This window comes from Nilaparvata lugens, chromosome 6 (genome assembly GCF_014356525.2).
Source record: "Nilaparvata lugens isolate BPH chromosome 6, ASM1435652v1, whole genome shotgun sequence".
Lineage (NCBI taxonomy): Eukaryota > Metazoa > Arthropoda > Insecta > Hemiptera > Delphacidae > Nilaparvata > Nilaparvata lugens.
This window is the reverse complement of record NC_052509.1, coordinates 38,749,137-38,775,501: the sequence shown is the minus strand read 5'-3', so window position 1 is coordinate 38,775,501 and position 26,365 is coordinate 38,749,137. Positions and strand designations below refer to the sequence as shown.

At 34.3% G+C, this 26,365-nt stretch overlaps 1 protein-coding gene across 1 annotated transcript in view; it reads right to left on the bottom strand.

Moving 5' to 3' along the window:
- Positions 1–26,365, bottom strand: part of LOC111049553 (nuclear hormone receptor FTZ-F1-like) — a 242,115-nt gene that overhangs the window by 90,603 nt on the left and 125,147 nt on the right. The window contains exon 5 of the mRNA XM_039430756.1: positions 23,539–23,850. Within this exon, the coding sequence (XP_039286690.1) occupies positions 23,539–23,850 (312 nt within the window). The remainder of the gene's footprint in view (positions 1–23,538; positions 23,851–26,365) is intronic.

The following is a 26,365-nucleotide window of genomic DNA, read 5'->3' as shown; positions in this document are numbered from 1 at the left end:
CAGAGTAATAAGCGAGACATTAAATGAGTGAGGAATGCTTGGATTGATAACCAGTCTGGGCTCCCGATACCCACCTGAGGCATAAGCAGACCCCCTCATCACTTTCAGTCACTTACAAATGAAGATTTAATTTCCATTTCTTGTAAACCTCGTTTTTTAAAGGTCATCATGCCTTTGCATCCTCCCTTATCATGAGAGCTTGACATATTAAGCTATTCAGTGATACACAATAATTTAATATCTAAATAAGTTGGTAACGTTCAGCTATATCGTATCTTAGAGAAAAGATAGCATAAAAAGATGTCCCATGTTACAGGTCGTTTGTGTTCCAAATTTCGAGCCGATTTTTTATTAACTCAAGCCTTTTACAACAGAATAAACAATCTTTACTAGTATAGTATTCTAATAAACAATACATAGTGTAGACGTTTCCTCTGCTTTGATTGTTGACTAATGTCTATTATTTCTGTTTTGGCCAGGTGAGATCGTAAGAACAGCACAATATGAGAGACTACCAGCTTCACAAAAAAACCGACTAGGACTATGGACTTGAGTTAACATTAAAAATGGTACATATTATGAGATATAATTATTTTTGTGCTTTTCTCTATGATCGCATCTACCAAATTGTTGATGCTACTTGATGCCCACTCGAGGTGGGTAATGGAACATTGCCTCGAATGGTGACTAGAGCGGTTTTTGGCGGAAGTAAAAAGCGATTTTCACTAACATAATATTACTCTAACCCTAACCTACGCTAACGAAACATTATAAAACTGTGATGAATCTAAATGATATAATATTTGCCAAGCAATAAAGACTTACCAAAAATAGGACACTATTCCTTGCAAAATAGTGTTTTGAATTAATGACCACCTACCTGTAAACAAGAAAAAACTATTGTTAGTGAAAAGCCAATCAAATATGGATTCCAAAAAATTTATTCACTTCGATTTAGGGATAATTATGTTGAACTAGCTTGCCCGGCGAACTTCGTACCGCCAAATAATTAATGGATCTCATGACAAATTTTAGCTGGATGCACATCTGAGGAGGCGCAATGCGACATTTCGCATCTAGGTGCTTCTTGCTTATTGGTTAATTGGTTTGAATGGAACAACTCACACACACTGAATCAGGCATGGCGTGGACCGGTGTGATAAGGCAATCTCCATAAGGTCAACACTTTGTATCACCAAGCCGCGCCTTCTCTGGTGTGCTTAGCCTTAGCTTAATCTGATGCACTATATTTTTATGAGAATTATCCAACAATCAGTATTTGCATTTATATCTCAATATGGACTTCCTATGTGCTTAGTTAGTTTTGCAGCAGTTTGTATCTATATATATATATATATATATATATATATATATATATATATATATATATATATATATTATATATATATATATATATATATAAAAGCGAAATGGCACTCACTCACTGACTGACTGACTGACTGACTCACTCGCAGAACTAAAAATCTAACGGACCAAAAACGTTTAAATTTGGTAGGTATGTTCAGTTGGCCTTTTAGAGGGGCACTAAGAAATCTGTTGGCAATATTTCAACTGTAAGGGTGGTTTTTAAGGGTTTAAAGTTCGTCTTTCAGCATTTATATTCTTCTTATTCTCTTAATTATAATTGAAAAAAGGCCATACCATATGATAATATAGAACTATAATCTAGAGAGAGTACCTCTTCGAAACAGTTGTTAACTGGTAACTAAATTAATAATTTTAAGGGTTGGCATTACGTTAAGTTGACTTTGTTAGGTTGGCACCAAGTTGAAGATTGAAATGCATTTATCGCGAAAAATTGATTGGGCACTGCTACTTCAATCAGAGCTATTCCTGGGAATATTATATTACTAGCCGTCAGGCTCGCTTCGCTCGCCATATCCGTTTAGTCTGGACCCCCGACTGGATCGTCCTAACATATGATAAAAATGCTCAAATGAAAAATGCAGGCGAGCGAAGCGAGCCTGACGGCTAGTTTTTAGATATAGTTGAATGCAGCTAGCTGGATAATTGAATGGTATATCTCATTGCTGCTGATTTTCCCGTGCATATTCTAAATTTACAGCATTTCAAGTTCTACGACCCAAGTTTGGACGTCGTTCGTATCGCGGCAATATTATTAGAATTAAAATTTTGTGAATCAGTAGAAAGAAAATGGAAAAACAGATCTACCGACGACTGTTGGATGACGCAATGATTATAACAGCTGATTTTTATTTCCGTGTGTGGCCAGCTCACAAATCTTCTCCCATAAGGATTACATGTAAGCTTTGAAGGACCGTAGGAAAGAGCCTTGAGTCGGATCATGAATTTGGGCCATAAACCTGCTCCTGAACATAACAAACACAACTAAAAAATCATGAAATTCGGTGCAAAAAAAAACTTATTGAATTTCAAATTTGAGGCTCGATTTTTATATAAATAGAACTAATCTGTAACACTGGATACTAAAAAAGATACAGATGATGCTTCACAGTTCACACTGACAATCCTACAAGGATAAAATAGGATAAAGATAAATTAATATGACTGAACTAAACTACAGTATAATTTAAGCGAATGAACAAATTTTGAACATAGCAAATAGGATGCTATTCATTGAACAATTTATTTACCGTATGGCAGATACACAATGAAATCAACCAATGAAACATAGCTTGCCATAAATTTGATTGTGAAATTCCTCAATGAAAAAAACTTGATGCGTTTGATTTTAAATTCCATTTCAAAATAATGTAAACTTATAAAATAAATAAATAGGTATAACCGAGTACGAGTATATGCGTATCATGAAGAATATATCACAAAAAGTAATAAAAAATACACGAGATTTCAGTCACAACTGAGCTTCATCAAGAACAATTAGGCTGACAACTAACAGAAGAAACCGACTCAAACATAACCATACACTAGTGACAAATTTAGCGATGAAGAAGGCGCATCGAGACATCTGGCCGACATAGTGAGAATTGCACCAATGAGGAGCCATTCTGTACGAAAATTAAATAAATAACCTACCATATGAGACAGCACTAACTGCAACTCAAGTATTTGATCACTTGCCAATTTCCAGTCATGAGTTACAACTTTTTTTTCTCAATCCTCAGTTTTGTTCTTTTCTGGTTCCCACTGACCGACTGACACTCAACTTCCTATTCCCACACATTCCGTGCGAATCTCTGTTGCTCAAAATAATAAATGAGGGAAGCTGGCTGCTCAAGTTCTCAAACTTTTTACACTTTGAGCTATTTGTGTTGCAGAGAGCATGGTGGGAAAGGAGTTGCAAAATATTTTAGTAAGACAAAGAAGTTGATGGACACCCTTCTTGGAAAAGTTCTTGGGCCACAAAACATCCTAATAGACTAATCATACTCGAGAGCTCCTGCAGAGAAGTGGAGTTTTCATTGACCTTCAAATCCATCAATCTCTCTGTGGATCACATTAATACATCATCATGAGGATAGAAGAAGCTTTTCCATTCTCGATAATGTGAGGAGAAATATGATCTCATTACAAATCGCTGTAGGGTAGCAATGCACTCACACTACGGCGACCCAAATCGTACGACTCCTGTCGCGGATACCAGTCTTCCCGACCTTTAGACCTGACTTATGCAATTAAAGGTTTATTTTGATTAGACAATTCTTAAATGGTATAAAATTAGAAATTTTACAACGTTTTACAATATATTTGAACGTGTACAAATTCTCGTTCATATTCAAGCTGTTTCACTTCAAATCCTAACCTCACTTCATTAAGGTTATAGGATCACGCTCTTTGCGGGAGTCGCCAGGAAACTAATCGCGAGTATCACCCAATGAATGGATGTAGAGTGCACGAACGGCTAAAGGGCGAATAATCCAAACAGTAGCCTAATCGCTACTGTAATTTGTAATCGTCGTATTATTCGAGGTTGGGATTAAAAATAATGTTATGAAGTTAGCTGGAGGTTAAAGTGAGCTTAGAGGGAGGTTTGGGGTTGGGGTTTAATTTTAAAAGTGGCAATATGCTAGTATTATTCAAAAATTTTCAATCATTTTTGAGTGAGTAGTGCCTACAACAAATTCCTTAGATAGCGAAAAAATTGGCAGAATCTAAACAAATAAAAGCCGTTTCACAATGCATGAGACTACCCAGTAATTGGGTTTCCAAGTTTTAATACATTTTCAAGTTCAATGTCAACCAAACATTGAGAGGTTGGAACCAGAGCATAAATATCATTAGGAAACTCAATTGAAATGTATCACTTGACTAGAACTCATAAGTTTACGAACAATAAAAAATGTATAAACATTGTTCTAGATATTGAATTAAAAAAAAAACTGTTGATTTATTAACAACTAAAATCGAAAATCAACAACAGAATGAAAAAATCTATTATAAAACAAACGAAAATGTAGTTACATTCGGAATGTCTATAGACTAGACATTACAAGAAGCGAGAACGTTTGTATGACTCTCCTTCTATTTCTCCTTTGCATCTAAATGGTTGAAAAGCAAGGCCAATAAAAAAATATCCTGACAAAGCCTATCCAAATGCACGCTGATATAGTTCTGTTGATAATGATTCTACTATACAAACTGTAGAGCAAGACACGACAAACTAACGTAGTGTTTTATTAACAATTGTATCAAGAAAACAAAAAAATAAAGTTCAAATTTACTGGACTCGTTAACATGCAACTCTCAAACAGAAAAAGTGGAAAATGGGAGTCCGAAAAACAGTTTATGGCGTTGAACATGTAATGTACTTATACACTATGTTAGTTTAGAGTGGAAAAATTACGCAACCATGTTGAAATCTACATATGTACAAAACTAAGGACGGATATTCGGGTCAAGGCAGTTTCAACATTCGTTTGGCCGTAACTTTAAATTTTCAGCCACTCAACAGCACAGTTCTACACGATCGGTTTTCAACCGAAAAATGCAATATTCTAAATTGTAAGTTATTGATTTAGCCTAAATGGGCTGGGGTCATAAACAAGTTGGAAACAACTTGTTTAGAAGGAATACCTGAAGTGTGCACCTGCTAGTTTGTAACTTTTTCAATAAGAACTGTTAAATGCTGCTAACTCTACCTCATTATTTTCTTGGAGAAATTATTATTAAATAACTGTATGAAAATGTGGTAGAACTGTGATCACATTATAATGACCGATTATTTATCAACATATTTTACAGAACAAGCTGGATCTATCGATGAAGCTTATACTAAATCTTTGACGTACAGTACAATACATTCTTTTCAAGTACAACTATTAGAAAGTTTCAAATAGATTGTTAATCTCCAAAATATTCTAGTGAAATATCAAAATACTTCATCAACCTCAAAACACTATTTCAATTCAAATAGATATGGAGATTAATGAGAAATTGCATTTGTTCAAATGCTAAAGAATAAATAGTCATTATAAGATGCAAATCCAAAGTTACCCACCCTGAAGAGATCTGCTAGTGCACATATTGGAAACAGTTGTAAGGAAATTTGATGAGAGGTACTATCCAATAACTATTAGCCAGTCTGGGAATCGTACTCGGTACCTCCCAATCAGACCATGATTGGTGTCAGAGTAAGGGGGAGCCAGTAGGGAGTCAGTAAGGGGGTGTCAGTATTGGTGTAGTAAGGAGGAGCATACCTAACTGGTTCGACTTCCGTCTGGAAAATAATTTTTAGCATACCTAACTGCCAATTAGAAGGTACCTGGTTCGACTTCCGTCGGGAAAATAATTTATATATATATATATATATATAATATATATATATATATATATATATATATATATATATATATTTGCAGTAGCAGAACTCATCGGGGTGGTTTACAGCATTTTACTTTGAATTTTTGTTTAATAATAATTCAAATGCAAATTAGATACATGGCCAGTGAGTGATGCCAGTCTATATCGTGTACATTGAACACTATGTAGAACATAATAGGAGGGAAGTAGACGACCTGTTTACTAGGATGTAACAGGTAGGCAACGAAACGGACATCCGGACGTCCGCCATTTTGAATTTGCCCGGCTTTTGTGTGATTGATCTGTGATGACGATAACCGTGATGATGAAACACACCACTACAACCTTCCCATTTTGACTGGTTCAATAACTTGGTAGTAACGGCACTCGTGAACATTTTACCAAAATTTAGTCACCTCTATTTTGAGAGGAAAGGTAGGCTGATTAATTCAAGAAGAACAACTAATGATGGTCAGGTAGAATGGTAGAATTCTTCTGTTGAGGATGACGCCGACCATTGAAACGAAAATTTGGTTGTTTATATTTTGAGAAGAGAGATTGGCTGATAGCCAAGAAAACCCTATTACTGATGGGTAGGATTAGTATGGTAGATTTTTTGCTGAAGATTTCCACATGAAATCTTAGGTGTGTGGATGGGTAACAGAAGAGAGATGATGACAATAGATCGACATTTTTACGTGAAGTTCAAACAAATGTGAAGTGATGTTGAATGGCTTTGGCTGTCTGACGGAGGGACGCAGCTAGCAAACTGTCACCTCTGGCTTCAATCTTCAGGTATACATCTCATAAACAACTTTCCTCAATGTAATTCATTTTCTATTTTATGCATTAACTTTGCTATAACATTATAGTGTGGAATACAGTATTTGAAATATTGAAATGTTTTCAATTAACGGTTCAATTCAATTTTATATGTCATTTATTACCATTCTCCATCTTACTACCTATAACACCACCTTACCTTACTTGCAACTGAATAGATTTCAGATTGATAAATAATAACCTCCAAATACTACAAAGCCCTACTCCAAAAATTAAAAAAAATCACAATGAATATCGAATGAAAGCCGGGCCTCACGTGTCGTATATTCAAAAAATCCCGTTGTTTTGGAACGACAACGCTTAAAATATTCCATTGACCGTCCTCCAGATGAATAATTCAGGAGCCCTAATATTTTCATGATCGAACGTTCTAACATGGGTCAGTGGAACTAGAGAAGGAATAAAAAATCGATTTCAGCTTATGTAAGATGGTGGGTCCTTTTCAGCTATTACCTTACAGGTGCTGTACTGCTGCAAAGCGTTTGTTCACGACATCAAGTCAAAGGCTACTCATGTGCAAACGGTGTACCGAAACGTCTAATGCCGGCTTTTAATAACTGATCTATTTCCTACAGTATTTGTTGAACTAGATGGATCGTGCGTTACTGTTTTTAAAGAAAAGACGTACTCCAAGAAAAAATCGGCTAATCAATTAGACAAGAGTAGAGAACACACACAATTAGACAACACATGCTCAATTTCATTATCCAGCTACTATATTATACACATTTGAACTCCATAGTCTCCTTTCAAAGGCCTGTCTGCATGAAAAATAACACATACATATTTCTGAGTGATACCCACACGCCCTTTGTTTGCACTTGGGTAATGAGATACCAAAATTGTACTTGGGTATAGTGCGAAAAATTGATGTTGAAGAGGTCAAAAATCTAGTTTCAAGTCGTCCCCAACTACTATCGTTCTGCAAGTTTGATTCTTCTCTATATTCTCCAGTAAAAACTACTATCAGATTTTGCAGCAGCCAATTATGGAATTGGGAAAATATTCTGGTTATTTTCGACGATTCAATTCAATTATCATCAGTTTACAATATTTTATTACCCTATATGATATATATGAAATTGATTTTCCATTTACTTTTCGGAACAGGCGGCAACACAAATGTAGTTGCTTGTGAGTTTTTCAACTTTCTGATCTCAAATTAATAAATGTATCAATAGAATTAGTTAAGAAATAGGTGAAATTTCGATATGGTCTGAGCCAAATTACTCATAAAACACTTTTAAAAAAATAGAAAATGTTGAATTATAAAACATTTAGCTGACATTAAAATACAGTGAGAATACATCACTGCAGGAGAAATTTATACTTTAAGTACATTTATGAATGTTCTGAATGCTGTAAGTTATTTGATACGTCAGTATTTCATTTGTACACCAGACTGAAATTGTACCACCAAACTTTACTAACGAAAAAGTAGTTCAAACTATGTTGAAAGTTAGTCTCGATTTGACGTTATCAGAAGTAGTTGTTTTTTATCAGCCTGACACAAATAATTTGCGGTATTTGTTACTGTAACACGTCATACACAGACATGATAATAATAACGTTTAGTCGCCTCGCCGTTGCTGGCCAAAGTGAGTTCTGCTCATTCAAATGAGTTGACGACAGTGGTCGAGACCAGTTCAAATTAACTGCACAGCCAAAATACTCAATAACGTTTGCAAAAAGTAGGACAAGAGTCTGAAGAATGAATATATTCACAAATAAATGACCACATTCCAAAGTTCTAATACAGTATAAACTGGATCCCTCTAAAATCCATGAACTAGAACTTATTATGTTTCACATTGAAATACAGTAAAGTAGTGAGTTCTGAGCACTGGACTAGTGTCTAAAGTTTAAACGGAAGTGTATGGATGTTGTATATATATCTGTTTGTTTCGACAGTATACCAGTTTGTCTTCTTCTACTGTATCATGGAGAGACATTTCCTATTATTAGAGACAAGATTTTATAGAAAACAATAACATGTTATTGAATAATCTACGGGGTTGTCTTGGTTATGATCATCCTCTGTCCAACCACCTTGGTTCTTGGTTTCTATAAAAAATGAGTTATCAATCTATCCTGCGGCCCAACCAATACAGCAGCGACAGCCCAATAAAGTATTGTTTTCAATTCAGTTTTTTTTTTTCATTTTCACATCAAGATTAACAATGATTTTCCACTAGATGGAAGATCCACCTAGGTAGATCCCCAGTTGAAAATGATAACTCACCAAAGAGAAAGTCTTCAATGCTAACTATCAAAAGATCTGACGTTACATTTTCAATATTGCATAATTGAATATTGCAGTTGTGAATTAAATAATGCTAACAGACCCTATTCAATACACAATGCATACGGACTGGACGCTACTATTGGTAGAGGGTTAGCGGAGTGAAGAAGAGAGAGAGACAGATAGAAGAGAGCGAATGAGAGAGAGAGAGAGAGTGAGAGAGAGAGGGACAGCGGCTATTCATACACGAAATACATCAGTCACGAACGAAATACATCAATTGGCGAATTCATTGCACGCTGCAATAATAATGAAATATTCTCTCCTTCATCATTCTCTCTCACTCTATCTTTAATATTGCTGCTCTTTTTGTCCACCTTGTCACGTTTGTTGAATAGCAATGCATTTTGACTGGACTCATAGACATTGCAAAATATAGTTATAATCAAACAATAGAAGTTTTGGCGTTGTCTTCATCGGACTATGAATCAATAATAATAGACGGGTTGGTATTTAGTGCATGGCACAGACTGGCCGGCTCTATTCAGTTGAATAAATGGTAAAGCCATGAGATGCATATTGACAAACGAACGGGACCAATGAAGTGTGATTTTAAATAAATAATTCATTGTTTTTGATAGATGCTATTTTGCTCATTGAATCGAGAAAAAAAGTTCGTGATCATTTCTACAGCGTTGAAGACTGTTGATTCAGTATTGCTCATCTGAATATTACTAGAGATCATTCTGAAATACTTTGAAAGTTTTGGAAAAAGTGATGCTCCGCAGGCTGCCTATATTGCTCCTCTATCCTGAGAACGATCACATTTTCCCTTACAAGAATTCCGAGCTAATTTATATTACAACTGAAATAGAAACGTATTTTTCATGGCTATTATTTCTTGAAGAGGGTTGACTCCATAGTTCAGCTTGAGTGTTAATTAAATGCTGACAAGTTTTTATGAAAAGTGTATAATTATATTCCAAAGTTTTCCGTAGTGTTGAATGAAAATTACAGCGCAGTCTCCATTTAAACGTATTCAAAAGTATAAAATTAAAAATAATACATTGTATACCTAAAATTTAACAAAATATACATCTCAAAATGGGGCAATGGGTCTATGCTATGTGCTATGTGAACGATCTAACATCAAATCAATTGTAGAAAATTTAGAATTATAATGAATGATTACACAACTCCAAATATTTATAGTACTGATATTTGACAACATTATTAATAGAAATAAATTTAGATCTGTCTCATTCAATTTTCCAGTTGTTGAAGATTAGAAGTCATGTATCTACATGTCATTGCCGGATGGTTATTCCTATAGCACACAGTAATGGTATCGCCTCAAGGCAATTGGAGGTGAATCATTGGAAATGCAAGAGTCAACTATGATTTCAACAGCTCCAATCAATTATTATATCAATTATATTATAAGAAATAAGCCTTTTTCCAAGTTAGAATGCCTGTGGTATTGATGCGTAATAATGATAATTTTGTAACTTATTTAAATATAGAATGAATGTATTTATGGTTGTGAATTGTTAATAAAGAAATAGATTATCTATCAATGTATCTGTGAAGAAAGTATTTATTATAAGTCACTGAGTTTATTTGATGCCAGTTACTGAATGTCAGGAAACTAGTCACTAGTGAAGAAAAATGATAAAAACTGGAAATGTATCGTTCAAAAGAAATGGAGTGAATTATTTGTCTTGATAATATGCAACTTGATAATATTTGTCTTGATAATATGCAACGATTCTTTTAATTTAGGTGGATTTTGGTTGAAATTATCAATTGGAGTGCAAGGACCCATTGAGGAGGAGAAGGAGCTTTCATTACTTTTCCAAGGAATAACAATTCGTTTTATTTAGTGCATTATGTTCATCTGGAGAAGATTATTTTATTCATTTATTATATTTTGAAAGTTTTGGTTCCTAAAGAACATCTTATTTTTTCAAATGACTAAATTTGAATGTATTAGGTAATGCATAAGTTGTAGTATGTGAAATGTAATTATAATTATTAATACTGTTAGACAACAAATAAAAGTTGGCATTGCAATATTGACACATAATACAACTTTGCATATTTCTTTTTTCTAATCTGAGGACTCAAATTTATTTGTATTCAACTACTCCCAGAAACATTTTCAACATTTCAACGATAAATTCCATTTCATCAGCATTATAAAGCATACTATTTACAAAAACTACTTATAGTCACTGCATGACTCTAGTGTTGATAAACTGGCAGTTGATCGAATGCGAGAATCACGGTTGTCAATAAAATTCAAATGAGAAAATGGTTACAATTATTTAAGAGACTTTAAACTTCATGGATTGGCATTTCGCAGCTTTCAATCATTTAGCTCGAAAAATGACTGACTGAGTCTTGGCTGATGGCAGCCATAGCAGTGCCTCTAAAATTGACCAATTAACCTACTAACTTTTATGTTTTCTTTGGCCTGTTGATTCATCGTCTCAATACTCCCAATAGCATTACCAGAGCAATAACTTATAAAAATGTCACGACAGTGGGAGTGAGTTGTAACACAAAAATTAATTGAATTATTTTCTTAGCAACTGATAACTCCAGCCTTTCTTCTCTATCTCGGGTCACGCTAATTTTGGCATGAGTCTCTCAGTACAGCATGTCTCGTAAATTATTTTCGTATCGCATTTCACTTATCAATCACACACCCATCGTCGATCACCATTCATAAATTATGCATGTGTAAGAAGAATTCCAAGAAAATAGCTTCCAAGTTGAGGATGTATCATACTTCAACACAAAACTTATTGGAGAAGATTCCTAATTTGTAATCACAGATTATACTACGATTATACAGTAAAATATGCATTTCATACTGTAAATTGAACAGGAAATTTCAGAAAAATAAAGAAAACAGGAATGAACAAGACAAGGAATCTTAGAGAACTAAACAAGAAATCTCTGACAGTTGGAGGAAATAACAAAGAAACTGAAAAAGAAATCTCAAAAATCCCTATCAACTGTTTAAAACACAAATAGAATGAAAGGTTTAGAAAATTCTGACATTGAGGAAATTTAAAAGGTACGCATAAGTTCCAATAGAGAAGCTGGAGTATTATGATTTACACAGTATGTAAAAGCCACGAAAAGTACACGAATATTGTGAATGACTTATTATTCATAGACACGAAAAAGTAAAAAGTAAAAAGTAAAAAGTAAAAAGTAAAAAGTAAAATGTATAAGTAAAAGTAAAATGTAAAAGCCACGAAAAGTACACGAATATTGTGAATGACTGATTATTCATAGACAATATATACAATCCAGGTGAAAAGAACTGTATATCAACTGTATTTACTATATTATATACTATTCAGATTGTAATTCAAATTTGTGTGAAGTATACCCTATCCCACATGTCCATCAACACCAGTTTCCAAACATTGGGCCATATGAATAAAGTTGAGCATTTGCTTATACTTCTAAAATAGGGAGCATTTGTTTCTTTTTCTATGAATAAACAAACGTGAGCAAAACCTTTTGCTCATGCTCATCAAAAAAATAGTTTGGGCATTTGCTCAAAAGTAAAAGCTTATACTCAAAATTGTATGAATAATCTAGAGCATTTGCTCAACTTTTGAAGCAAATGCTTCAAAAAAGGTGAGTCTATTCTAGAGCAGCTTATCATCACCTTTTGATCATAGTAAAATGGCTCAACTAATTCGTATGAGGAAGAGGAAGCTATACCAGATACGATCACAACCGATAGTTGAGAACTATAAAACTCTTTTCAGATTCAACCATGATATATATCACCATTATTCCTACAAAAGAATAAATACCGAAGAAAAGATAGCTACCTGATATAAAGATAGCCATCACAAAAAAATCTGGTGTGGCGCACTCACACAACTTTCCTTGCCGTTATGAAAATTGATCACCTGACGCTAGTGTACACGCGCATCTCAAGTCTACTATTCAAAGATTTGAGCCAGCTGGTGACAGGGCAATAACGCTGGAGACACACGAGGTCTGCTATCTCTTCATAGTGAATCATTTAATAGAATCAACAGTTGCCAACAGTTTGCAATAATTGGATAATCACATTTTCTCCAATTTCGAGCTTATTTTCAATTTTAGGTGAAAATGTTACTGAACATTAATTGTAGAGATTTTTATGCTCAATCTTTTCCTCAATTGTAGAGATTTTTTTTGTTTAAATTGTATCAGAAGCCTAATAATTGGGAATATAAAATCAAACTTTGCATAGATGAGGCGGAGCTCCTGAAATTTTTGCAGATATAAGACTTGTGGCAGTTGATAGAACTTATCAATGACTATTTAAGGTATAAAATTGATCGAAATCGTTGGAGCCGTTTTCGAGAAAATCGCGAAAAACCCTGATTTTGACAACATTTTTGCCATTTTGGCCGCCATCTTGAATTGCAACTGATCGAAATTGTTCGTGTCGGATCCTTATAATGTAAGGACCTTAAGTTTCAAATTTCAAGTCGTTCCGTTAATTGGGAGATGAGATATCGTGTAAACAGACGCACATACACTCATACACACACACACATACAGACCAATACCCAAAAACAACTTTTTTGGACTCAGGGGACCTTGAAACGTATAGAAATTTAGAAATTGGAGAACCTTAATTTTTTTCGGAAAGCAATACTGCCCTTACCTATGGTAATAGGGCAAGGAAAGTAATGAGACATATAGAAAATGTTAAATTAGGGTACCTTAAATTTTTTTGGAAAGCAATACTTTCCTTACCTATGGTAATAGGGCAAGGAAAGTAAAAAATAGGAAATAGGCATTTAAGATGAGAGTGTAGAAGATTATAAGAAGGCTATTGATATTATAAGAATATGCTGAAGATTATTAAAGAGATGACATTTTTTCACGCTATTATTTCAAAATTCTAAACTTAACTAACCTAAAAATCTATTTATAAATAGAAAACAGAGCAGACGACGCAAACACAAGCGGTGCCCCCTACTTGCATATTTAGCGCTTCCGTGAGCTATAAAAACAATGTAAGGCTACAAAAGCGAATCAGCTGATGAAAAATCTTTAAAATATCGAATGAAAAATGAATTTTTCATCGAATGAAAAATCGACACATTTGGGAAAGTGATGAACAAAACGATGAAAATGGTGAGTAGAGCAGAGTGGAAGTTTTCGCAATGGCAGCGGCGAATCACTTTCGATTTGAGCAGGACCAGGAATGCCAAACAACCGGCTGGCTCTGCTCTGCTCGTTATTGCAGAACTCACTCGTCTCAGGCTCAGGATTCACTTTTGCCTTCTATACATCGGCTGACCTACTACTCAGTCGCAACAAACCACGTGCTTTCGTATCACACTACTCAATCAATATAGGCGGCAAAACCACGTGTTTTCACTACAGCTATACGGACTGCGACATTCTTGTGGTTAATAATGGTGAATGGTGGGTGATTCAATCCATCCCTACATTCTCAAACTGCATCATTAATGTATGTTAGGCAACTTAATACTTCAATAAGGATATTTTAAATCTACTTGGAGATAGCTATTGAACATGGAATCCAAATAAATTGCACGAGGTATTTTACAATAATTGGAGAGGAACACGATCAAGAGATCCTACAATCATTGTAAAGGAGTGATCATGAAATTCTACAAAAATTGGAAGATCACAATAGACTAACTATAATATTGGCAAAATTTGCTGAATTTGATTGTACTCATGACAAAGGAAAATCATGACAGGTAATTTCATGCTCTGTATTCTGTAAAAAATGAAAAATTAATTGATTTGAATCAAGTTCATAACTCTAAATATTCATACTTTGGCTAGGAAAGATTCATTTGGCACCAAATTTCAATATTACAGAAGTATATAGTTATTATAGTTAGAGGTATATAGATTATATAGTTATTATGCAGGCTTGACTCTAGTAGCTTACATAGTAACTCTAGAATAGTATGGTTCTGATATAATTGCAGGAATTAAATTTATTGATATGAAGAATTACGACAGTTTGCCATAAATGATGAGTTTAAAAAGCAACAAGATTTGTTGTTGTTTGAATACAGTTAGCCTCAATTTTTTCCCTGAATCCCATTATATTCTAATTTGCTAATACATGGAAGAAATAATATGGATAATACTGTAATTGTTATTATAGACTCTCTATAAGAATGATGAATAAAACATTGGAATGGAGCAATTCTAAAACCGGTTCTCTGTTTTTAATTATGTTTTTTTTAAGAATAAAAATCATTACTTATTGAGATGTATTTAAAATTTGATCACTCGAAAATTGATTCGATTTGAAATGGAATAGGAACAGGAAATTCGAAAAGCAAAATTCAAGCCCCGAGAGAGCATGATACAAAAAAAAACTTATACAAAATTCCTTGATAAGACTAGTAGATTCTAATATCAAATATCTACAAACTTTAACTAGTTCTCAATAATAGAAACAATATTCTGATTAACATAATAATGATAACTTCCATCATTTTGTTCCTGAAAAAAATGTATCCTGGTACTGTGAATTTGATTTTCAATAACAAATTCCTTTAATATACTGGTTCTCCTTACAGATACATTCAATATTTTGGTTGTCAACTATCGATAAACTATCGAAGATTTAGGCAACTTAAAATACATAAATCCTTCACTAACCCCTGATTGGAACCCTATACCAACATAAAATTCAATTATCATGGTTAATGAAAAACGGATATACATAATATTCAGGTTCTCAAAAATTAACATTCACAGCAAATATACTGAATAAACTAATCTCGTTCTTAACATAATAATCTGTTACTGTATTTCTGTTGACAACATAGATATATACTCAGTTATAGAATTATTTCTCAACAGAAAATACAGTGAAGCCGAGAATCAATTCAACAGTTGAATTTTCAGACCTACTAACTGCATACATAGGCCTACAGTATAGATAATCGAGTTTTCATATTATGATTGGTACCAATCTGTGTTGAAATATGAATAGATAGAAAGTCTCCAACAATACGCCTATATATGCATTTTACATTCTACATTCTACAATAGTGCAACGCAAGTAAAAGATAAATTTATGCTTGGAATCTAGAATCTACAATAGTATATTGCAAATTTGGGATTAATACATGACTTTATAAATAAAATAAATCAAACTAAAATAATTGTATACTTTATACTAATATACGTATATTAGTAGCATCCAACAACATTATAGATACTATCTAGAATGTAGACGCCGGGTGCATTTGATTGAGTGTCAAGTTGATGCATCTGAACGCGAGTGCAAGTCCAATAATTATTGCCTAGGTCTAGGGTCACCATCTCTCAGTCAACAACCAGATGACTGTGCTTCAAATATATAATGCTAGATAGCAAGATATTGGAGCAACAAATAGTGTAAGCGTCACAATCTTCATTTGAGCCTCTCCTATACATACTAAGAATCAGATTTATGTTTTAGCTTCATCAAAAATATACAAATTTTAGTAATTCACTCATTACGATATCAAATAACCCTCAAGAAGAATATTAAAAGGACAATGAACGATGATATTGCAGGCAGTTTTTCACAGGATATCTTATATTGTAGGATAATTACAAGATCATAATTCTTCTTTCGACTTGGCCTAATATGGAAGGATCTTGAAATTTTTCTGTTCAATATATTTTTTCATTTCACTGCATGAAATATTTGATGATTTTTGAAATTGTTCTAGGAACTGTATGTTTCTCTTAATACTTTCTCTACCAAATCCCACTTTATCATAGGATGAATCAATAATTAATACCAAACTTAGATTTTCTTGATTCTACTGTTATTAACAGAAAGACTTTCATCTTACAGAAGAATACCTGACTTTCTTGCATAAGAATTAAAATGAGAGATTACTATCTATGTAAGATGAAAATCATTTTGTTAATAACCTTTGGATGAATAATATTTTCTTCATTCAATGCAAATAATCTATTCATTACACATCAATGGAATATGAGCAATACACTACAATCCTCATTTTTCTCAATATCAATCTTGAGGACAGGTAAACCGTACACCTGACATTTACAACCAGATATTTTTCAGCTATATTAGGATTATATTCGCTTCATACTTGGTATATATTTCGTCAGGTGAGCACTTAGCATTCAACAGCAGAGAATGAATTGCTGCTACTGACGACTGACGACCAGTTGAGTTGAGAATATTGAGAAAGATGCTTGTCAGGGGCCTGGCGTAATGCTGAGGCGGGGGGGACACTACGTCACAGGGGGCACCCCGAGCCCCCCTCCCAGCATTAATAGTCGGTCTGTGATTGGGCAATAATTTGGTGGCCGCTGTACAACTACACAGTGTGTGAGGCAAGGCTGGCAGGCTGCCGTGGTTGCTACTCTCACACAACACAACAACCATACCAATTCAACTACTATGTGAATTTACCAACCACCTTATCACAACATCACACTAATTCCAACCTTATCACAACAACACATTACTGGACAAATGTCTGGAGTGTTTCAGAGTTTCAGTGATATTACGGAGTTTGAAGACTTTAATTAACGAATTTGAAAATTTTTATGTAGGCCTACAGTAAGGATAAAATGAGAGAATAAACTTGCCTCTGCTTGGAGGCAATGATAATGTTTACAGCATTATCTCCATTTTAAAATTTCAATGCACAGTAAGGATAAATTAAATATTGAAAGAATATGTACATGCCTCTGCATAGTTTACAACATTCACCATTATCTATTAATGTTAACTGCTGATGACGATTTTTTAATCGTGAATCTATGTTGGATTACTAGGTTTCATTGTACACGTTTACATCGACCCTATATTTTTATTCTGTGAAGAGTTATTAGAAATCTCTTAGATGAGATCCAACATATTATTAGTCTTTCATCTGTGTTGTTAGTAAATTCTATTCAAATATGGTTCATTTTCTCAATAGAGATCTTCTGAAAAAAGATTTTCTAAGAAGATATTTTTTCAAAGAAGTTAATTGGTTCAATGAAGAATTATAAAAATCTTCGATTGCTGAAAGTTTAGGACAAATTATCAGCATTTTTCAACTTCATAAATTGTTAGACAAAATATGATAGGAAGCGTATAGAAATAGAGATGAGGTTTCCAAGTTTTGAAACTCTAAATTTCAACACAGAGATTTTTTCTTTTTCCTAAATACAAGATTGAAAGAGAGTTCAAGTTACTTTGAAAATTAATAAGAATTTATAGTCAGAGAATAAGTACTATTTATCCAATTCGCAAAACTCAGAATTTACTAAATAATATAAATCCGATAAATTGTGAAATTCATATAATTATCTATTATTATTATATAGACATTTCTTAGTCAATAAATTGCCTATCAGCAGCATTCTCATGACGCGTGATTTAAAGCATCAACATTTTGCAAGGAATGTGCGACTGAGCATAGATACACAAATGGAAGCGTGCAGAAATAAATGCATACATATATTTGTATGAGAGCAGCAGGATATCATTTCACTTGCAGTTCAGCTTTGGCCGCAAACTCAGCCATCATTTTGCATTCGTTATCTGCATTTATCGACAATGCAGCATACATTCAAGTCCACCATTGCAACAGCATTCAGTTGCATAATATATGCATCTCAGAAGCTAGTAAGTAGCTACATCTCACAAAATCTAATATTCCTGATATTTGCTTACCGCATTAATAATTCTACTCAGTATCTATTAAATATCTATGTATAGAGTAGATAAGTATCTCATTGTAATAATTACTGCGAATTTGCTTATTGTCCAGAGTTCATCATTTTAAATAAGAAGGTCTAAAAACAACTAGCTTTTATAAATTTTAGCGAGCAAGCTATTATCTTTCTCAATAACTTACAACTAATAAAAGGAAGACAGAAGGCTGTCGCCAGAATGTGTTTATTTTCAATTATACAATTAAATGCACGAGAGGAATTAACATAATTAAGGTTCGAGCTACCCGTAAATCCTAACATCAACATTTTATAACTTTTTGATCGGGATGAAATGGAGCCAAACTCAAACTCAGCTATTGATGATTAACTAACTGTTCAAAAACCTCAAACATTGAATCAAGTCTTCTAATATACAATGCACCGGTAAAAAGGATTCATGATCGATACCAAATACTTATATGCATGATTTACAACTCTCGTTTCAACAATTATTCAACGAATGATTGATTAAAATGCCAAACATGAATGTGATTCCAGCAAACCAACTACCTACTACTATAGGCACTTGGGCACACAGGAAATAGCTTAATACACATGCTTGGATGAGTAGATAATATGGCGACGATTCGTATTCTCACCTAGTTGAAAAATGTATTAATGTACTATACACTATAGACTTAATACAGAAATATACACCATGGACTAAATAGTTGGAAAAGTTTTCAAAAGAATAAAAATAAATGACTACTGCAGCACCATACTTTAAAGTAGAGAATTGAATGTGAATGGCCTGGCGAGACAGATACTAACTGCAAGAGAGCAGTCATTTTTCAAAGTGAAATTAAGACAAATATAATTGAAGATTAATACAAATAGCAATCAAAGCCTTGTGTAAAGTAGTAGTGAAGAATTACAGAGAATAACCGAATATAAATAAAACAGACTTAACTAGGACACAGATTCATTCGTTTCCCTGTAGGTTGATATTATTAGCACGTTGTTAGTCTCACAAGATTTAGTCTCAGCTTTTTTGCTCAACATCTTTTACTCTAATTTACGACTAACCAAATATAGTTCCAGACTTGAATCGCGCCAAATTGGAGCTGATTTATGATTTTGAAAAGAAAGGAGCTGCTAATAATCTCCAGTCACAAGCATTAGGCCTACCCATTGTGGAAACTTCAATTGACCAAGAATAATTCCCAATTTGAAAATGAGGTACCTATTATTTTGTTGCTTAGGATGAATAATTACAGTCAAGCTAATTCCAATAAGGCTACATTGGTTTGAATTATTATGAATGGAACAAATGATCATACCTTTTGCATTAATTCTGGTCTGGATTGGAAAAATTCTGATTCACGACACAGGGGACAGGGCAATAGTTTCTAGGCTGGGTAATATCAAAGACAATTAATCTCGTTAGTCTCAACTGTCCATTTCTCTTAATGGTTCTGTTTTGAAATGAACTCAGAGTATTGAATACGTTAATAATTAAAAGATCGGCAACTACCATAACCTCTATTTCGAACTTACTAAACTTTAAGAGTTTTATGGTCTTATTTTTCTATAGAGAAGCCTGGGATTGAAACCCATACATTGGATTGAATCATTATAGAAATGATTCTAGTAGGACTAGTTGGTTGTACAAGTCCAAGTCCAACTCGACCAAATTCAAACCAACAATTGTTCATGAAGACGACCCAAAATAATTCCAAATTTTATATTCAATTGATAATGGATTTCTCAACTACTCAAATAGTATTGAACCGGGGATGAGAGGGTAAAACTCCCTTCTGAGCGCGAGTGTATTCATTAAAGACAAAGAGGTAAACCTTTTTACTTAAAACAATTTCAAGTCTGTGGAGAAAAATTACTTTAATGAACCTGAATTCTATGACATGAACTGGTCCATTCTACAAATTAATGTCTTCTCATTCTCAGCGGATTGTAGTAAAAAAGCAAGATTTATAAGAATTCATTCTACTGGTTTTTCAACTAGAATTGACCATAATGTGGGAACTAATTCCTAATTTGAGAATGAACTAACCTTTCTGTTGAATAGTTTATGAATGCTCATGAGTTAAGGCTTGATAACTCGCATAATTGTTTTATCAATATCGTTCTACAAATACAACAATCTATTCTATTAATCAGTGCTAATTATTGTGGATTAACAAATTTTCAGGGGGAGCACTTGAATGGTCACAGTACAAATAAGTACCAGATAAACAGCCTTATTCACAAATTTGAAACGAAACGTTTTCCTATTCCAAGATAAAAAGTCTATGCACACTTTCAGTGGATAAAAACGTGAGATTTGCAAAAGTAGATCACTGAGGCACTCGTCGCAGCTCAGTGAGTGTTCTTTTAGCTAGTTGCATTTGTAGAGAGGTGAGGTGGAATAGAATGAGGCAGTGGATCGATTCTCGCCTCATTCCGACCAAATTCGGTCATTGTGGAGTAGTGGAGTGGTGGAACATCTATCAGTTGTTAGTTCATGTTCACGGCAAACTCACTCTTCTATTTTTAAACAACCCATTAAATTTCTACAGACGATCGATTATATCAGGCAAACCTGACTTGCTGCTTCTAAGAGGACACTATGGTACCGAGAATTTGAAGCATCAATTCAATTCTTTTCTTTGACCCAATAGTTCTCATTATTAAATTAATCACATTCATTTTGCAGAAGATGCCAAATTTAATACCAAGTATTGAGTGAGATATTAATTTTTAAGCTTTTTCAATACTGTATTCTACTTTATATATGAAAAGTCATGAAATACTTTTATTAATCTCATAAATTTTCCATTACACATAATTATGGTATTACTTTAAAAGTTCATTTTCAACTAATTTATTGAATAAAACAGTTCTAGGTGTTATTTTGAACATTGACGGCCTATTGCTATGAATTATTATATTTTCTTACTCTTGTGAAGAAAAAGCATTAATCATTCTTCAAACTATTCAATATAACAATAATTTACTTCACCATTTTATTTACAAGTACTCAACATCAATATTTTATCAAAAATCAACATAAGCTACGAACTTTATAAATAAAAAGAGAAAGCTATTCAATATGAACCGGCGTTTGGCGTTTAAAATAAGAATAAACAATGAAAAAGTTGAGAGGACTTTCATATTATAAAATTTTATTTTCATAATACAGTAGTTATAGTAAATTAATTATTCTTTAAATCCATCCTTTAGATTTATTAGTTATTCTGTTCTATCGACAAAGAAATTAATTATTCGTTATTTTATCAATAGAAATAACAATTGATTAACTTCTCTCTATTCATTATTATCACTGTGGCAAGGTAACGCAATACATGATAGGTATTATATAATATTGAAACTACAGTTTTTCAATTATTTTCACTATAAATATAAGAAGTTGGACTGTACTTTTAGATTTTTAATCATATTTTGATCTATTTCATTGGGTTTTTTCGAAACATTCATGAAATATGTTCTCTTAAACCGAGTACATAAATAGAAATTCTGTAAAAAATTGAAAGAGCATGAACAATATTAGTATTATCGGTTATCCGAACTGTAACCATAGTGAGAATGAATCTACTACAGAGACTTATAGAAGTGGAGGAGTTTTAATAGGAATATTAATCATTGGTTACTAGCTCTCCTAACTAAAATGATAGCAAATGAAACTACAACAAGGACTTGGAATATAAAACGGGGGGTTATACTACAGCTAGTAAAAAGAAAATTAGTGTCAACTATTAGGCCTAGTATCTGTAATCTGTTCTTAGTCTTTGAAATTACCCTAATTAAATTAAACATTTTTGATGTCCAAATGAAATGTAATATAAATATCAATTATGTAACGTAAATGTATTTCATGAACTAACCCCAGCGTAGAAAAAACACGGAATCTGTAAGGGAGTTATCAAAATTTATTTAGCAAGAAATCGACTGTGTAAGTGATAGTGGCTAGGAATATCACTACATATTCTATCATTAAAACTTCAACCGACCTTCAAAATTACTTGTACAGGGAAATCTATTAAAATTGTCTAGCAAGAGAACAAACTTTGTTGAACCTTAACACAATCCCCAACTTGAAAAATGAACTATGAGCGTATTTATATGAACATTTTTTAACATGTCTCACCTAGCAAATATAAAACTGCAAAAGGTATTTGGGGAATAGACTTTGAAGGAAGTTGAGTTACACAGCATTTTACAATATTTTAGCAGGAAAGTGTTTAGAATTGGAAGCTGATAAATGAGAAGGGATTTATTTGAATGTTTTTAGCAGTGGAATAATATGAATTAATTTTTTCCAAGACTTAGATATCACCCACCATTTTTACAAGAAATAAGCTGTGGAGAGAGGTATTATATGGCATCACAATTTTTCAAACAGGGAAGATTGAAAAACGTTTTGTTAGCCTTCAACATGATAAATATTTGGAATTGAACTAGGAATTGTTATGTGCAATAATAATAATTGTAGGCATTGTAGCTGCTCAAGTCAACACCACAACAAGAAGAAGGCCACTACAGGGACTTGCAAAATTAACTGCAGAGGCACTTATGTTAGTTTTTATATTTTATAATAGACATCATATTGATAATGTTGCAAAACTGTTTTCCAGCAAGCAGCAATAGAAAAGCATTTAAGAACTGTAAATGGATTTGGAATGTATAACTTTTTGTAAGGAAACTAATTCAAACTATTGGATTTGGTGAATTGGATTTGTCGGAAGAAAAAGTTACTGCATGTTTTCAATAGGGGAATGATTGAACCTATTTCGCATTTGTAAGCAGATAATATTAAATAATAGCCATACCAAAGAGAAATGAGGTGTAAAGGCGGCTAAGTCACAAGGGAGATTTTCATGTATATTACAAGGGGATAACAATATAGTACGAAGATTGATTTCTTTCAAGATAACCCTATCGACAAGAGATATGAGTAGAATAGTACTAACCTTCTAGTTTCATGCCGACTTCGAGGCACTTCTGGAAGCGACAGAACGGACAGCGTTTGCGCTGCGTCTTGTCGATGTGACAGCTGCGGTCGGCGACACACGTGTACACCTTTTTGTTTTGGACGGTGCGCTTGAAGAAGCCCTTGCACGACTCACAGGTGAGCAGGCCATAGTGGTAGCCGGACACCTTGTCACCACACACCGGACACAGCTCCTCGATTCCCTCCTTGGTGTCCGGCAGGTCTGCGGAGGCGGTGCCTCCGAGGGCGGGCTGGCCGTAGGCTGCTGCCGCCTCCACTGTGCCACCCCCACCTGTGTGCGGAAACAGATAGGACGCGTCCAGATTATGCAGGTAGAGGTTATGTTGTCCGGTGGTGTTTATGTTATTGCCGCCTCCGTAGAGGGGTGGCGACCCGTACAGGGGCGGAGGCGGTCCCCCGCCCCCCTGCGGACTCGTGCCGCCCCCCTGCGGACTCAGGTCGAAGTGCGACATGTTGAGTGAAGCCAGCGAGTGCTGCTCCATGTCCAATAACATTACTGGCAATCCTCACAATCCCAACGTGTTCTCACTCAACGCCGCCTATAACTGACCGCTTTTGATAATACTTTTTCAGATAAACAACTTGATCACTCCAACAAGCACAGCACCTTACGCACATGTCACTGTTGCCAGGCAACCCAACACACTAGTCAGCCAACACTGTTTCAATAACAATAATCCCAGAGCGAGCACAGTAACAACAACATACACTCAACTGTTACAATTTCAATAATAATCCCATATCAATCCAATGAGAGTCGAGATAAAAGCACACACAACACACTAAACTGTTAAAAATTTGAAAATAATAATCCAAGAACAACGACAATCCAATAAGAGAGTAGTTGCGCGCACGAGAAGGTTGGAAAGAACGGTGAACGGCGAACGGTGGAGCACTCGCGCTGTGAACCGAACCAAGCGAGAAGCCGGCAAACACTGAGACTGAGCTGAGCAGCTGGGGCTGAGCCACTGGGCCAGGCTGGCACACACAACACGAGGACTGAGGCGGCGGCGGCGGCGCACACTCAGCGACAGCGACACACAACGTCCAAACCGCGCCACTATACAATAGGCAATGATGCCAGCAAGCGCCGCATGTAATAAGTGAAAGTGACTGGGGGATTTGTGACCTACTTTCGAGTTGAGTTGGGGAGTGACACAGCCCAAGGGAGGGGGAAGGCTCAATAGCGTCCCACTGACCCACTTTGGCGGGTGTGCGTGCGTGCGCAACCCCACAAGGCTACACAAGACCTTGTCGGCCCAAAGATCAACTCTGCTCTGCCCCCACCCCCACCCACAACAGATACCTAACCACAGAGAACACACAAGTATCAGGGACAAATTCTGGCACTGAATCATACAATACGTTCTGAGTTCCCCCAAACAAATACAATTTTATTGATATTTTAATCTTAGTAAATTAGGAATGAGGAACTTCTAATAATAATCACAAGACATATTATGAGCTGAAAAAAGTATAGGGGAAAATGGGATTCTATGAGTTCCCCAATATGTGAAAGTTCAATGAGAAAGAATGAGTTGGAAATGATAAAAATAGCATTACAAAAAGATAAGAATAAAATATTACAAAAAATGAGATAAGTATATTTGTTCGTAGTATACATGAAAATGTGAGGAAATATTCTAAAAATAATTATGAAATTGTATTGGTGGTGAGAGAGCCGGTTCCACCTAGTCACTATGGGGGGGGGGGGTTGATGCTGCAGGTGGATCTTGCAACTCTAAATACGTGATGATTCTTGAGCACATAAGGATTTCTGTTTTCCAATGAAATATGATTTAAGAAATGATATTTTTCTTTTCCAATAGAATATAATAATAAAATCAAACAAACGGACTGAAAAGAGAATCTTTAGAATAATTCTTGAAACTGGACTAATAAAATATTAAAAAATGGTGAACTGGAACAATTGGAATAGATATTTAAATAATACTGACAGGATGGGAAGTATATTGAATACAAATGCAATAATCGGATGGTTTCAAATAGAAAGAGATTTTTGAAGATTAAACACTTCAAGTGATAATGCTATTTCATAACAATAAGACGTGGAATATATCAGAATGGAGACTAATTTCGAGGAAGGGATCTACAATAGAACAAATACCAAAACTAATAAATACATTCCATATTCTCTATCTACAGCCGTTTATGTCCAAGTATTTTACGGAAATATTGAAAAATAAGGTTGGTTCTAGTTAAATCTGTGCGAGTATGCATAAAACTTAGAAGCAAGTAAGTAGAAATGAGTAAATAGGTCAGTACGAATCATTAATGATAACAATGAACAAAAACGCAATCATTATGTAATCGCTTACAGCATGTTGTCATCTGATGATATTGTCATAGGAAAATAGTGGGCCGGCAAAGAATAGACAAATTCGTCAACAATAAACATGCCCTACAAAACGGTAGCCTGCAACACTTGCAATTGCACTATTACAATTGGCTGCTATTGTCATTGTCAACGAGATGCTATTGAATCTCAAGTGGACACTCCTCAGTAAACTAACTGAATTCTAAATTAAAAATTCTCTACAATAAATAACCAAAATTTTATAAAAAGGTGAAGGGTGTGAAACATTGTAAAGGGATTTGAAAATACCAGTAGATTTTTCTTAGAAAAAATCTATGAAACATAAAAAATTTCAAAAACCTAAAAAAGTACAGTATTTCCTCACATTTGATAACTATCTAAAAAGTAATAAATATTTAAAAATATCATTCCAAATCCAGAAATAGAATCTTGTCATGAATGACTGTCA